This window comes from Myotis brandtii, unplaced genomic scaffold (genome assembly GCF_000412655.1).
Source record: "Myotis brandtii unplaced genomic scaffold, ASM41265v1 scaffold441, whole genome shotgun sequence".
In the NCBI taxonomy this organism is placed as follows: domain Eukaryota; kingdom Metazoa; phylum Chordata; class Mammalia; order Chiroptera; family Vespertilionidae; genus Myotis; species Myotis brandtii.
The window spans coordinates 1,282,088-1,297,939 of NW_005366873.1; the positions used below are offsets into that span (position 1 = coordinate 1,282,088).

Genomic DNA, 15,852 nt, shown 5'->3' on the forward strand with positions numbered 1-15,852 from the left:
GGCTCTGCCCCGGAGCTGGGGGGGGGATTTTAGAAAGAAGTCCCAGGCTGGGCGAGTGGATGCCCGGCTATCGTCCTCGCAGCCTCTGCAGCTGCGGACCGACCTGCCTGCCTCCCCCGGGCGCGCTCCACCGCCGGGCTTCATTCCTCTTTCTCCAGGGCTGCGCGCCTCGCCTCGCCGGGGGACCGGGTTGCCATGGTGAAGGAGAAAGGTAATGATCAATCGCCATCGCGGTGCGCGGTTGCAGAAGTTGGTGCCGCAGGGCTCGGCCACCTAATGGACGATGATCAATGGGAAGCCGGGCAGACATGTTCTTGGTGCGAGGGCGTGTGTGTGTCTTGGGAAGCCTGGCTTTCCCTGGACCGAGACGCCCTTGAGAACCTTTCCTGTAGCCACGGCGGCCGAAGCACTTCCCATTTCTGGGGCGGGGGTTGCACAGCTGAGGTCCTGGGTACGTGCCTGTTTGGATTGTGATTGCATTTTGAGTCTTGGGTTGTGTTGGAGACTTGCGAACCTGCCCCCATCCTAGCCTTATCCCCACCCAAATCAGTGACTTAATTAAGATGTGCAATGAAAGGTCCCTGCTCCCAGGTTCGTGGTGTTTGGGACACACGGGAGCCTGGTGGGCCCCGCCTGAAAGGAGCCGCGGGCTGTTCTGTAGGTTTTCGGTGTGTTGTTTGATAACCTGGCATTTCAGCTGTGTTCCTAATCACTCCTCCAGACATCTTAAAGGATGTGGTTGGTACCAGCCATAGGTGGCAAAGAGCCGGATCACCTCCCAAGGAGCCTGTAAAAAGGGAGGGGGCGGGGTGCCCTCACAGGTGCACGGTACTTACGCACTGGGCGTGGTCCTGACATGGAAGGGGAGTCTTTCAGAGTGAATTACAGTTTAAATTATTCGTTTATCCAGGAAAGGGCAAAGAACACAGCCGTGCTTGATTTTAATGATTCACGTACGATATAAATACAGCTTCTGTTGAGAAAGTGAAATGTGTTCCAGGAGAATAGAGAGTGAAAAGTGAAACCTCCTCACCCCTACCCTGTCAGCCTCCATTCCGTCTCCTCCTAGAGGAAAGATGGTTAATATGTGTATCTTTCTAGACGGGAGATAGATAGATAGATAGATAGATAGATGATAGAAGTATAAAAAATGGGATTCTTTTGTGATCATTGCTCTGAGACTTAAGTTTTTCCTCTTCATAATGTCTTAGGGACCTTCCCCATGTGATTTTATAATATGAGGATCCATCCCTTAATTTTGCTCTTACTAAGCTTGGTTGTCTTCCGCCACATTTTGTTAGTGTGGGACATAACTGTCTCCATCCACACGGACGCCTGCTCCTTTAGGGCTGTCTTGAACCATTTCAAAGACTTATCTCTATCCACGTTCTCTTAAAGCCCCTACATGGACTGACTTTGAAGTGAACAGGCTGAACTCAGATCGATCCTTGCTGCTGGAACTCAGGTCGGGTTCATTATACGGGTGGGCGAAGAACAGGATCCTGACAGCTAACAGAGCTGACACCTTAGGACAAAGGGAACATGGTTCTGCTCCATCCCGCCTGCTCCCGCGTATCTTTCCCAATCACTGGCTTTAGCTTCGGTCGTCCACTGAGTACCTGGCACTTGAGTGAAATGATTTGGTGCATATAAAAGTGCTTCTAATTATCTTTCCTGTCTTTTTGAGATGCTTCCAGGAGCCCTCAGAGCGACACATACAGATGTTGACATTTAGTGAAGGTCAGGGCTACCCCTCCCCCCTCGTTTTTACCTCCCACCCACCTAGAGCGAGCTGGTCCTGACCTCTTTATTGCTAATGGACTTGAGTTTCTTTTTCCAATGGGAGTCACTTATGAGTGACGGGAAAGAGGATTGCAAAAGCCACTTTTCATTGCGTCCCCGTGGGGCCGTGGAGCCCAGACTCTCTGGATGGGATGCGTGTGGTGGATCTGTAGTCCCCAAATAGCAACTCTTTTTCGAAGCCATCGCAGACCTCTCAGCTCTCAGATTGCCTGGGCTCGCTTTTGCTCTACAACTCAGGAGCCTCTTTCTAACTGGAACACTGAGCGGGCCACCGAGAGGTCACATACTAATATTTTCTCAGCCACTGATTAAAGGCTGGGCCTTTTTTATTTCGAGGTCTGTGCCAGGCCACGCTGCTGCCTCCCAGCCCTCTGATCGCACCGACCTCAGCCAACAGCAGAGGAGGGCAGGGGTTTGGGGGCAGGTCTGTAAGAGCTGCCATGGAAAGAAAGGAGTTTCATCATAGCTTTTATTTTTTATTGATTTCAGAGGTGAAGAAAGAGAGAGAGAGAAAGAAAGAAAGAAACATCAATGATGAGAGAGAATCATTGATCGGCTGCCTCCTGCACACCCCACACTGGTGATCGAGCCCACAACCTGGGCATGTGCCCTGACTGGGAATCGAACCATGACCTCCTGGTTCTTAGGTCGACTCTCAAACTGAGCCACACCAGCCAGGCTCATCATAGCTTTTAAAGTGAGAGGGCACAGGGGAGCAGGTAGCACAGGCATCCATCCTAGAGGTGAGAAAACGGGGGTTCAGAAGGTACACAAATTGCTCAGGACACTCAGGGGTAATGGGAACAAGTGATGTTCCAGTGAAGGTGCACGTGCATCAGAGGCTGCGCGTACCAGGTGTGGGGATGTCCACCGGCTCCACCACTAGGCAGTGCGCCTCATAGAGGCAACACCGTGTGCCCATCTTTAACATCCAGTGTGTAACTTAGTGTCTGCCCCATCGCAGATCCTCAAACAGCTGGAGCAGGTTGGCCGTTCTCTGAGCTGGACTAGAACCCGTGTCTTCTCGATTCTAAGATCTTTCCAGTCCTCTCCATTTCTTCTTGCTCCAGGAAAGCCTGGCTCCTTCCTCCTGGAGCTGACCCGGTCACCCTTGAGCAAGCTCAGATGATGGCAGCATCCATCCTGGGAGCATGGAAGGCCTTCTGAAGGTCTGACCTGGGTCCCTGGAGTGCTCACCAGTTAGAGGTGGTCTCACTCACTCTGCTTCGTGCCATTGCTTTCTCTCCTGGATAAAGTTTCCATGTATCTGTCAGTTTGGGGGTTGGCATTGGTGGATCCCACCTCGGCCAGTGTGGAATGACATTTGCTGGCATACTTTGACCCTCGTCATCTTCTGTGCTCCTAACCAGGCGCCCATTCACTTCCAGTTGCAGACACCTATTGATCCGGGAATCTTGATGAAATGGTTGTTTCTCTGATGTGTTCAAGGGCATCCTGTCTTTGCTGGATCCTGTAACAAAGAAGCAGGAGAGATTTTTGTGGGTTTATCAGTCAATATCTGTCTCCCTGAATACACTCTCATCAACCTAAACTCCAGAGGCCCTCTGTTCTCACTAAAAAGCTGTCATTGTCTAGCTTGCCTGTGTTCCAGTGCAAGTTTGAGAAATATACACAAAGGGATTCATTATCTCTTTGTTAGAGAAAACAAGAATAAACAAATACTAGAGATCAAGTTATGTAAACACTCGTCTAATTTAAATGATAAGGATGCTTATGGCTTTTAAGCCACGTGAGAGAATAAGAATTGAGCAGCCAGGGAGACAGGTCATCATTGTTTGTTTGTTTTGTTTCCTGAAAGCTTCCTGCAACTATTGGATGGTCCAACTTGCTTTTAGGGTAGAGTGGGACCCAGTGAAACTCATTCCAGTCCACCTTCAAAGAAGACATGTTCACTGTCCACCTGATACTCAGGTGCGTGGGATACACACACACACACACACACACACACACACACACACATATACACACACACACACATACATACACACACACACACACACATACACACACACACACACACACACACACAGCAATCTTGTTTCTTGGCAGCTTCTGAGAACAGCGGTGTACTGTGTCTCAAATGTGTCCCACAGACTGGCACCAAAGTAATCCTCTTAGAACATTGATGTCATCATATTTCCAGCTCAAAAACCTAACTGAGTGACAAGGGTAAAGTTCAAGGCTTCCTGCTAATTGTTGAGGCGTCTTCCCAACTTCTTCAATGACCTCCTCCCCTTGCCTATCTACCCCAATGTCATTTTATTTTTAATGTTATTTTTAAACCTGCTGGCTCTTGACTACATGCTGTGTGGAAGCCTCAGTGCTGAGAGCTTTACATACATTGTCTTTGATGTTTAGCCCATGAAGGTGGGCTGTATTCCTCTCGTTTCAGAGATGAGGAAGAGGAGGCTCAAAGGAGGTGAGAAACCCTCCAGAGGTCACTTAGCTCGAAAGTAGAAGAGCTGACGTCCCAACCAGGCCTGTCTGCCTCCCAGACCTGTGCTCATTGTACTTATTGCCCCCGCCCCCATTTTTCCTGTTTGAATAATCATGGTGAATATTTTCCCTCTCTAACCTCAGTCACCCTGCCCCTCCTGCTCTCCTGAGAAATATATATTCTTCTTTTGTGTTTGACAAAGACCTAACTCTCTGCTTCCCTATAATGCTTGTCCAGGGCCCATCCCTTCTGCACATTCTTCTAGAATTACTCTGTGCACCTAAGTAAACACCAGGGAAATTAAACAACACCTCAGTCACCTGTGTGGCTTAAGAAAGTGCTCTGTCTCTCCTCACGTGTCTGTCGACTTCATATGTGGTCTTGTAAAGCCACCTTTAGAGGAATGGAGTGCTGCTGCTTCTAATGGTATTCCCCTTCCCCAATTCCATTCCTCCCAAAACACCCCCCACACACAGACACGACCCACTGAGGTGCCTGCACACCGCCCAAGGCCAGCGAAACCCATTTCTCTTCCATCCTCAGAGAAGTCTGAGAACAATAGGTCTGTCTGTGTGGTGTAATCGCTCCTCATATGCCTCAGTCACATTCCAGGCCCCCTCTTTAGTGTATAGTAGCCACTCCTGGGTTCAGTTTTCCAACACTGCTTCCCAGGTTGAGCTTAATGCCCCACCCCTACTTGCTCCTGGAATCTTCTAGGTTCTTTATCTTTAATTGAAAAGCCCTGAGCTTTTCAAGGGGACACTGATGATGAGGACATTTCTAAGTAAGGTCTCAAGAGAAGCTATTGACTAAAGGAGACAATGATGCTGCAAGCTTCAGGATAAATTGTCTGGATCGGTGGTGACTTCCGCCCACTACTCTGGGTGAGCTTTACATCTTTGGAGGGAGGGGAGCTCCAGTTTTTATCATTATATTCTACTGGAGAAAAAAATCCAGGCGTAGATCACTCTTACTGTTTTATAAATGAACGTGCTGCTCTCACCAGAAGTAGGGTTCCGCCCAGCTTATATTCTCTACAGAAGGGCTGCCTGGGTGATGAGATTTCCAAGGGGAAGGGAAAGAACTTCACATTAAAAAAAAAAAGTCATAACAAATGCCCTCTGCCACTTAGGAATTGATGTCTACAAAACGTTTATCCAGAAAGAAAGAAAGACTTCATTTCCACAGTCAGAGGTGAGGTTGACTGTCAGTAAATCTGAGAGGAGGAGCACATTGACTTAACATTTCCCCAGAACTCTTGCGAGCAATTTTTGTTGAGGAGTGAACTCAAGAGCATGGAGACAGCGGAAATCTGAGCTGGGGGTTGGCCAGTCCTGTTCATTGTCAGCTACTCCCGGACTTTGGGAGGCGGCCCTCCCTGCCTCTTACCTCTCCAATGACCTGGTCCGGTGACCAGGAAGGATGAGACAGTCTGTGCTGCATCACAGAGACCCTCTTTTAAAGAACAACAAATCAACTTTTCCAAATTGTTGCAGAGAAAATATCCTACAGGAGACTCACCCTACCAAGTGGGAGGTCTTGGCATCTGATTCACTTTGAGGAGGGGGCCGCTCTATGTCATCTTTTTCACAGCCCTGGAGGGCGTGAAGGAGGGTCCTGATATTGTTCGGCTCTTGTCTGCCAAAGTCAAAATGCTGAGTGTGTTCCTGAGGCAGCGTTAGAGAGCCAGAAGGGTCAATGATGGGTGAGTGGTGCAGGATTTCTTCCCTTTGTGGTTGAGCCTGATCTGGGCACACCACAGTAGAAACCAGCCCAGCTTCCTATTTCATGGTGTGTTGGTCTGATGGTGACTCATACCGAGGGGCATGTTTATCCCACACTGGCAGGAGCTGTGTATTCAAGGGCAAGTTTGATGACCAGAGGGAGGATGAATATTTGTATGCATGACCTCTTTTCTCTGAAACATTGTATTTGTGTTCACACTGACATGATGAATGCTATTATGGTCCAATGTGCCCCGGAGGACACCAGGGGTGAGTTGCTGTGTCCCATTGCAATCAAACAGGCTGGCTTGTTTGACTACTTAGACTTAACCATGAGGATGTTGGCTTTCTTCATACTTCCAGGGAAGTTGTTATCCAGGGAAGTGGTTCTCAAACGTTAGCAGGCAGCAGAACCACGTGGAGGGCTTGTGAAAACGTGGATTTCTGAGCCCTGCTCCCAGTTTCTGATTCAGTAGGTCTGTGGAGGGGTCTGGGGTTCTGCATTTCAAGCCATCCCAGGTGATGCAGATGCTTCTGGTCCAGGGACCACACTTGGACATTGTCTACATAATCCATGGCTTCTCTGGGTAAAACAGTCAGCCCTCCAGGCAGATAAGGGAGGACATTTATATAAGCAGCCTCTCCATTCCCTTTGCTCACTTTTTCTTGCGTACAATGCACAGAGGGAAAGAGAAGGCAAAGGGCATCCTTCTCACTCCGAGTCTCCTGCAGTCTAGAACGAGGCTATGGTTCATAATAAAACAGATCTGTGGGATCCGAGCAGCTGAGACACCATTGTATGTGGTGTGCAGAGGGTGGGCAGAGTGGGTGTGGGAGGAAGTTATAAGGCACCATTACCTGGGAATGAGTTAGGGCTCAACTTGGCTGGGACACGGCACAGGGGTGCACCGTTCCTAATTCTTGAAGAGTTGGGTGAGCATTTTTACTGGGGTTCAGAGTCCACTGGACACCTTTGATCAAAGATAGTAGATATCTTGGCTCACACAACTGTGTCTTTAGTCTTTGAAGAGGAGCTAAAATATATTATTAAAGTTTGGAGTGTTTTCCTATTACCATTATATCCAGTCTATATTCCAGCTGTCTATATTCTTTCTGTTCTTGTTCATTGTTTGAAATTATAGAGGGAGAAGTTTTTTAAAAAAATAGAAAAACAGAGAATGGTAGAAAAATATAGCAAGGTTATTCCACCCCAGAGAGTCTGCTGAGAAATGGGAGAGAGGCCTGTGTATCTTCAGAAAAATGGCAGGGGCTCTGGCTTCCCAGGTCCATAGAGAGTCCTGTAAATGACAGTGGGCCAGATGAGTGTCTATGGGACTGCTATCTATGTGCCCACATTTATTATGTGGGACCCCAGTCTGGACAGCCATTGAGGAATAGCATCTGTAGGCCAACAGTGGGAACAGTTGGACTAGAGTCCGGTTATGCCATTCCTGCTCACCTGGAAAACATGACTAGCATGTGTAAAGGTCCCAGCCTGAAACAGCAAACCCTTGCAACGGTCTCCTTGCTCACACCGCAGATCACATCACAGTAGACTAAGGTCTACTCTCTGCAAGATATTCTCAGGATAACCTGATACACTGAAAACTTTCTCCCTCCATTAGGTTAATGAATCAGCCAGTGTCGGAAGGAAGGAATGCTGATTGAGAATCAAATAGAAGCAATAAAGGGGGTATAAACAATATTCAGTGAGGATTCAAATGAAGAGTTAGTGTTTCAAGGAATAAAAAGGGAGGGACTTTATAGAACAGGGAGCATTCAGATCAGCTTTGAGAGGCTCTATGAGTTTCTTGTGGTTAATGATGGTGTTTGATTCAACCTATGTCCATAACACACTGTCTGCTCTACAGTATATGCTCAACGAATGTGAAATGAACTAATAAGTGAATTTTTGCTGTGTGTGGGTGAGGGAGATGGTTATCTTTATATAATGTTTATTCCGAACCTAATAAGAGATCAGCAATGTAGATATATCAACAAATAAAATATGCTTCTGGACCTGAAAGCACTCACATTCTAGTGAGGGAGACAGATACCTCAGTAATTCTGGTGCAGAGGACTATTAAAGTAAGTGCAGGGAGTGATGAATTCTGCTTCAAGCTCATGGCAGGCTGGGTTTTGAAGGACGAATAGGTGTGCAACAAGTAAAGAGAAAATTCTAGGAAGGTGGTCAAATAGGCAAAGCAGAAGCAATGAAGCACAACTTCTGCCTGGGGAAGTGTAGCCAGCTGGGTTTGGCAGGAGCTACCGTTGGTCACTTAGCACAGCAATGGTCATAAGGAAGGGTAGCCAGAGGGTCAGGATGAGTTGAGGATGGTTAGAACTGGAGGTTGTATATACAGATGCTTCCAAGGACTTGGCAGGTGACCTGAAATTGGGGCACACTGGACAGCATGGCCTTCTCTAAAGGGAGAGCCACTGTGTCATTCCATCTCGGACCCACAGAGGGACATAGCCACCTGGCCAGATCTTCCTTTTTTTTTAAAAAAAAAGATATTTTTACTGATTTCAGAGAGGAAGGGTGAGTGAGAGAAATAGAAACATCAATGATGAGAGAGAATCATTGATCGATTGCCTTCTGCATGACTCCTACTGGGGATCCAGCCTGCAACCCGGGCATGTGCCCTCACCTGAAATCAATTGTGACCTCCTGGTTCATAGGTCGATACTCAACCACTGAGCCACTCCGGCCCAGCCAGACCTTCCCATTTTTAAGAGCTACTAGAAATAGGGATTATTATGTCAATCTCCAGATGTTTAAATGTTGGCAAATGATTCAACTTTCTCTTCAAAAAAATCTTGGTGCAGGCCAAACAAAACATGTCTGTGGGCAGGATTCAACCAAAAGGCTTCCAGATTGTGGTCTGGAGCTTAACATAGCACTCACCAAACCTAGCCACAGTGAGCAATGCGTTTTCACACAAGGGAATTCATGACTGGTGCACACATGCGTATAAATGGCTAACGTAAATGTCACAGGAAACAGCACTTACCTTTACTCTCTGCTATTTTCTGTTCCCTTCTATTTTTAAAATATGCTGGTCATGATTCATTGATCCGAGTTCATGTTTCAGTGGGTCAAGACCCGAAGTTTGAAAACCATTGGTTTAGAACATCTACACTAACGTCTTATTGGGTGGAAACAGAATAAGGTACTTTGCTGGGTAACCATGTTTCCACCCTGGACACTCTTATAATAGTGCTTAATAGGTACGTTTGGTTGGGTTTCTTCACTTGCAACTGGAAAAGTTTAACAAAATAATTTCAAAATCTTTTATTGATGACTTTATCGTAAGAGTTGGCCAGAATTTGGTGTCGTCTCTTTGTGTGCTGGATACAATTAGGACCTGACCTCACTGCTAAATTCAGAGTAAAATGCTCTTGGTTGACGTTCCGCAGAAAGTCCTGAGGGAACCCCCAGTCAGGCCTCCTGAGTTCCAAGTGTGATATTTCCGGAACTGCTTTTTCATTTAGAAGAACTTTTCCCTGTGACTCTGCGTCTCCTCTTCTGGACACCATGCTCACCTGGTCCCCTTGCTTCTGCACCAGGGAGAGAGGGACACGTTCAGGGCTTGGACAGTCTGTCATGTACCACCTCTCCCATCATTAGTGCAGTAGCTCTTCACCTCCATCTGTTAAGCATCGTGAGCTTATAGCATCCATTTTTGACATATCAGAGCATTTCCAGAAATATCATGTAGGGGCTTTGGAGAGAGACCACCCCTCCCTGGGAATGTCAGAGGTGAGTCGTCATAGCGAGCCTCCGGTGCAAGAGGAGAGCCATGGCCATTCTTTGGGTTCAGGGCCCGTCTGCTGTCGCATCCCTGCAACATGCAGCAGGACTCAGAACGAGCCTGGACTTTTTAAACAAGAGCCCCAGAGTGGCTTCTCCCCATTGGAAGGTGCCACCATGATGGAAAGATCCCTAGGGAAGGGCCATGCCAACCATGAAAACCACGGGACCACAGGGAGGCCGCACTAATGTGGTGGTTTGGCATAATAAGGGGGCCAGGAAGCCAGTTACTAAACATGAATCAAGCAGGCCAGACAGAGAACAGCAGCTCGCTAGGACAGAGAGTAGGCGATGCACTGCTATTGGGGTGGGAGACCAGTATGGTTCAAGATGACCAGGGGCGGTGTTTGCAGACAAGCTGGGAAGTCCCCTTTTTACAGGGCCTGTGGGTTGTCTCCCTCCAGGGCACCTCATGTAGGGGAGCAGCACTCCGTGATGAGTTGTGCAGCCCATAGCCTGCGCCTTCTTACCCAGAGGCGCTGAGCTTCCAGCTAGCTGGGGTTGGAATCAGCTGAATCACGCCTCTGCAGCTTCCCAGAGGACATAGAGCCAAGCTCTTAACCTGTGTGAGATTCAGTCCTTTTCTCCAGTGAAAACAGTACTGAGGACACCCACTTTTCTCTCCAGGAGGGGTGGGGGAGGTTTGACACGTTATCTCATGAGTTTGAGCATTGGAAAGAATTATTGGTAGGTCTACAAGAAAATCACAGATTGCTCCTCAGAAACTCGGCAAGTGGGAGAAAAGAAAATGATTAAATCTAGGGGAAGAATAGAAAAGTTGTACAAAAAAGGGCCTGTATCCTCAGGATGAACTGGAACAATAATTACATTCTCAGCGTCAACAGACCACAGTTAATGGAACAGTGCATGTTAGTAGGAGTGTTAATAGGTAATGGCTGAATTGAATGCACAGTGTCAGGAAACACAGTGAGAAGACCGAAAAAAATACCAAAAGTTGAACACAACTGCCTAGGGGGGCAGTTATGTCCTTAAAAGACCATTCTGGATCCTGTGTGGCCAAGGGATTGAACAAATGAGTCCAAAGCCCACGCTGTTTGAAGATGCAGACTCCTGCCTTCTTCCTAACTGTCCCCTAAACCCCGCCTAACATCCCGCTTGGTGAGGGATCAGTGACTTAGGGGCAGGTTCTGTTCCTCTGTTTCTGGTGAATCTCTGGTGTTGACGTAGCTCTAGGCAAGTTGTGTTTGTGAAAAATTCCACGTGAGACATGAACTGGGTCTGATGGTATCATTCAAAAAAAAATTTTTTTTTGCCTTTTAATGGGCTCTTTCCCAAGAGAGCAGTAGAGATGAAATGATAATGAGGACACTTGTCAGGGTGGAGAAATGCTGGCAAAAAACAAATATATACCTCCGTGGGGAGGATCACGTGTTAGTAGGAATTAGGAGGAGAAGGCTATGGTGGCACCGTGCCTACGCTAAATCCTGTCTCAGGACCCTAATAGGCGGTGATCCTCTCTCTTAATGACTTGCATTCCCCTAAATGGCTCCACTGGGACCACAGTCCCTCCCACTCTCAAATCAGGACAGAAGTGACTCCTGAGCAGTCCTTAAAGATGTGGCGTCCTGCCAGCAGGGTTCAGACCGAAGCCACTGCCCAATTGTTTGACGTGATCCATTCCTACATGGAAGTGCTGTGCAGGGACAATTTGAGATCCCTGGGTGACCTTACAAAGCACTATCAAATTTCAGAAGGGATTTTTGTTATCCTGCAGAAATTCCCGCTCACCCAGGTTGGTGACAGTCTGCTGACATTCAGCTGACACGGGCATCTGTGTGCCAGGCTGGTGCCAGGGGGACTCCCGTGAGGAGATGACCTCACGTTGTCTCCACCCTGTGCAGGAGGACCTGCATTCTTAGCCTCTTTACCGTCTCCGGGAGGTGGAGGCACCGGGCAGGGAAGTCTAGACCAGGAATCTATCTGGTCTCCTACCTCCTAGTCCAAGATCCTTTGTAACGACTGTCCTGGAGGAGAGGTGGGACTCGATGCACGTGACTGTACTCCAAAGTCCAGTTAGTAAGCGGGGTCAGAGAAAGGCTAGGAGGGGTCAAGAAGGGTGTTCTCCCTGCCTTTCCTTAGACTGAGTCATGCCAGTCTCGAGGTGTGGCCAGGGAGTCAGTCTTTCAGGAGGAGGAGGAGTAGAAGGCACGGCACTGGTTTTAAATCCCTTTCTAAGATTCACTTGCTTATAGAAGAGGCAGGTGTAACACCTCAGGGCCAATGCGTCATGTGTTTTACCAGGCAGAAATTTCGGTCCCAATTATTATAATCCTAGCACCTCTTTGCCTGGGCAGAATGAGATGAACTGGAGTTGAGCCTGGGCTATTTCTATACCAGGAGCCCAGCTGACCGATTGCCGACAGCGTCTCTTACGTGTAGAGGAATGGCAGGGACCTAGTACGTTGTCTCAGAAAAGGCAAACCGAGCCTCAGGACATCTTACAAGCGGACAGACGCCAGTGGCAGGGACGCTGTGAGCGAGGCCGCCTGCTGCCCGCCTGCTGGGAGTGTTTGCACCAAGGCAACCCCGTGCTTTGTGCCAAGGACTAATTCTGATGAGCAAACGAACATGTATGGGAAAATGAGGTCGTGGGAGCCAATTACAGAGAAGAAGCGTGTTGGACAACTAATGACAGGGAAACAGTGTGTAGCTTCAAGGAACTACCACTTGCCACAGCAGGAAATGGGCTTTGTAGGTAAACTGCAAATTAAGCACTCTGCATTTATTTAAGCTTTGAGGTTTTTTTTTTGTTGTTGTTTCCTAGGCCCCAAACTAGTGCCATTATAGCACAAAGAAAGGTAGTAGGAGGCAGAGAGAAGCAGGAGGAGTGGGGAGAACACATCTCTGGGATGTGTTTACACCTAAATGGTGTAATAGAAAATATTCTAGATAACGTAGCAGTCTCCCTGAAACGTAGGCTCCCAGGAGAATAAGACTCAGTCTTCAGTTCGGCTGCCATGGTTCAGTGGTTGAGTGTCAATCTCTGACCCAGGAGGTCACGGTTCGATTCCAGTCAGAGCACATGCCTGGGTGGCAGGCTGGATCCCGAGTAGGAGCCGAGCAGGAGGCAGCCAGTCAATGATTCTCTCTCATCATTGATGTATCTCTCTCTCTCCCGTTCCCTTCCTCTCTGAAATCAATAGAAGGCACAATTTGTTGAACACTTATTATGTTCCATGCACTGTGCTAACTCATTTATACCCACAATCACAGATAATCCTCACAGATGCCTTAGGGGGTGCAGTCTTATTCCTGTATGCAGAGGAGGACACCAAGCCTGAGTCCAGTACCTTGTTCAGGATCCCACAGTGAAATAGTCTGACTCCAGAGCCCGTGCTCTGAGGCACCGCGCAGGGGGTTTCCTCAGGAAAGTCTCATCCCGCACAGAAGGAAACCAAGTGCAATGTACTGACTGCATTCTCATCCCCCAGCGCGGAAGCGGGGACACTCAGCTGCCTCACAGTCCCAAAGGCAGCACCTGCCAGTAAATAAGCAGATGGGAAATAACACTTCACGTCTTAAAGGAATTCGTTCCAGGCGGCAGCAATTTACGGGAAGGGCGAGACGGCAAGGAAACCGGACCTGCCATGAAGAGGGCCCTTCCTGGCCTGCGGGACGATTTCTGGTTAGGATTGGTCTGGGTTTGCAATCACAAAATGATATTCCGCTGGTGAGGTTGGTTTCTGCTTAATGACAGTCTTTTAAAAAAAGTGACAAGAGGACTTCTCTCCTTGTTTTGATGATGATCTTGACAATTTTGAAGAATACCGATCCAGTTTTTGTCAAATGTTCCCCACTTGGGGAATTTTGTCATGATTAGACTAGGACTATGGATTATTTTGGGAGAAAGATCACAGAGGCAAAGAGCCAGTTTTCATGACATCATGTCAAAGGCACATACTGTCAACATGACTGTTGCTGTTGGAATTGACCTTGATCACCTGGCGGAGGTAGTGTTTGTCAGCCTTGTCCAGTGTAAAGTTACCTTTCCCCCCCTTCCCATACCATCCTCTTTGGCGACTGTTGCTGCTGGAATTGACCTTGATCACCTGGCGGAGGTAGTGTTTTTCAGCCTTGTCCAGTGTAGTTACCTTTCCCCCCCTTCCCATACCATCCTCTTTGGAAAGAAGTCACCAAGCGCAGCCCACACTTCAGGGGTCGGGGGTGAGGGGTGTGGAGTGTGCTTTACACGTTGAATTGGAGAAGAAGGGGCCATGGGAGTAGGAAACTCAGCAATCTGAGAAAACGGGATTGAGGCTGGATTCATGCGGAGAGAGAAGGGATGACTAAGAGATGTGAGAGTAGACAAAATTGAGTGGGAGATGAAGAAGAGGGTGGAATCAAGGATGATGGCAAGTTTCCCAGCGTCATTGATTAGGAGATTGGGTGTGACAAGCACTACCTTCGTTGACTGCCAACTCTTTCTTTCTTGGCTGTGTCACCTGGGGTGAATCACTTCCTTCCTCTGAGTCTCAGTTTGTCCAGTTGTAAAATGGGATCGGCAGTCCCTGTTCTCCCTGCCTTGTAGAGCTCTTGCGGGAGTAAAATGAGATGATGCAGAAGTAAGGGCTTTGAAAGCCACCAAGCACCCCTCGCTCGGGTGTGGTTTCCAAGGCCGATTGGGGGAGTGGTGAGAGAAGGGCACTTGGGAGGGGGAATTTGATACCTGGGAGATTCTGAATATTTCAGATAACCTGGGGCAAGTTGTACCTCACACTGAACGCTGTCATAGGTTTGGGATACTCACCTGCTAAGAAGACTTTTATCTCAAATATGCATTCTCAGAGTTCTGCTTCTGATGGTCCAGCTCCCTGGTGGAGGTAGCCTGGGCAAGACGAGGCTGGTTCCAGATCAGAAGGAAGGGCTCTGCCTAATTTTTATGGCCTTCCTCTTACAACCTGTAATCGTCTCTGCTTGGGGACACCGAAGGTTACTGGGATTTCCTTAATGGTCTGAATCCCCCAGTCTCCTCACCAAATAGGCATTTCAACAGTGATGCACCCCAAATGGAACTTTGGTTCCTGTGCTGGAAGAGACAGTATGAAACTTCTCAGCCTTGCAGCAGGCTCTCTTCCCCGAGGACACAGAATCCCTCCAAATTGGACCGTGTGCAGTGGGGGGATGGCTCTACCTTTTCAGGCAAAGAGGCTCTTGGCCCTTCCTATGTATCTCCTTATTTTTCAGAAAGTGTGCGGCCATGCTTTTGGTTTTTCATTGTACTGCTCTTATTTTAGCAACGAATTGATGAGGCATGGAAGGCTTTAACCGGGTCTGCCCGAGTTGCAGGGTAAATCATTGACTACTAGGTACAGTGCGAAGAGCTGGGAAGTGTGTCTCTGCCAATAACTCCCTGGAAACTTTGGGGAAGAAATGTAAGCTCTTTGCTCCCCGTTTTCCCTACCAGTAGAAAACGTAGGGACCACCCAGGCTCTGAAAGATGGAGCGATCAAGTTGAAATGAGCAACAGAAGCCAGCTGGCAAATAGGAGGAGTGTGGAATTAATGTCATCCCTACATTGCAACTGACTCAGCAGATTTCAGAAATGAAGATTTGAGCCAAGGAACATACTTTTGGTATTAACCAAACTGCCAAAGGCTGTTATGTAAAATGAACCTCCTTATTAATCTTTAAGAAGGAGAGAGGAGAGATTCTTTTGTCTATACTGATTTGAGTTGGGGTGAAATAAACACTACGTCTCTTTTGGTCTTTGGATTCTGTCATTCCCTAATGAGAATAGCCCATTTCTTCTTTTTTTTCCCTTCCTTTTTTATTGATTTCAGAGAGGAAGGGAGAGGGAGAGAGAGAGAGAGAGAGAGACACATCAATGATGAGAAAGAATCATCGATCGTCGGCCTCCTGCATGCCCCCCCAACTGGGGATCGAGCCCGCAACCTGGGCATGTGCTCCGACCGGGAATCAAACTGTGACCTCCAGATTCATAAGTCGACGCTCAACCACTGCGTCACGCCAGCCGGGCCAGCCCATTTCTTCACGGGTGGGTTCTGATATGCGTCTGCCCAGGTTGACGGGTG

The 15,852-nt window shown here is 48.1% G+C and overlaps 1 protein-coding gene and 1 long non-coding RNA gene across 13 annotated transcripts in view; one reads left to right on the forward strand and one right to left on the reverse strand.

Annotated features, from left to right (window-relative positions):
• ABLIM1 (actin binding LIM protein 1) overlaps nt 1-15,852 on the forward strand; it is a 187,168-nt gene that overhangs the window by 48,880 nt on the left and 122,436 nt on the right. The window contains exon 1 of one of the 12 annotated variants that reach the window (XM_014546349.1): nt 12-211. The exons of the other annotated variants lie outside the window; for them this stretch is intronic. Coding sequence (XP_014401835.1) covers nt 196-211 — 16 coding nt within the window. The 5' untranslated portion in view covers nt 12-195. Of the gene's footprint in view, nt 1-11; nt 212-15,852 lie in introns of those variants that run through there. 12 annotated transcript variants of the gene reach the window in all.
• Nucleotides 4,900-15,797, reverse strand: LOC106727525. Its single transcript, XR_001363751.1, has 3 exons — nt 15,787-15,797; nt 9,500-9,506; nt 4,900-4,922 (listed from the first exon to the last, which is right to left on the reverse strand). It is a non-coding gene; the product is annotated as an uncharacterized LOC106727525 (long non-coding RNA).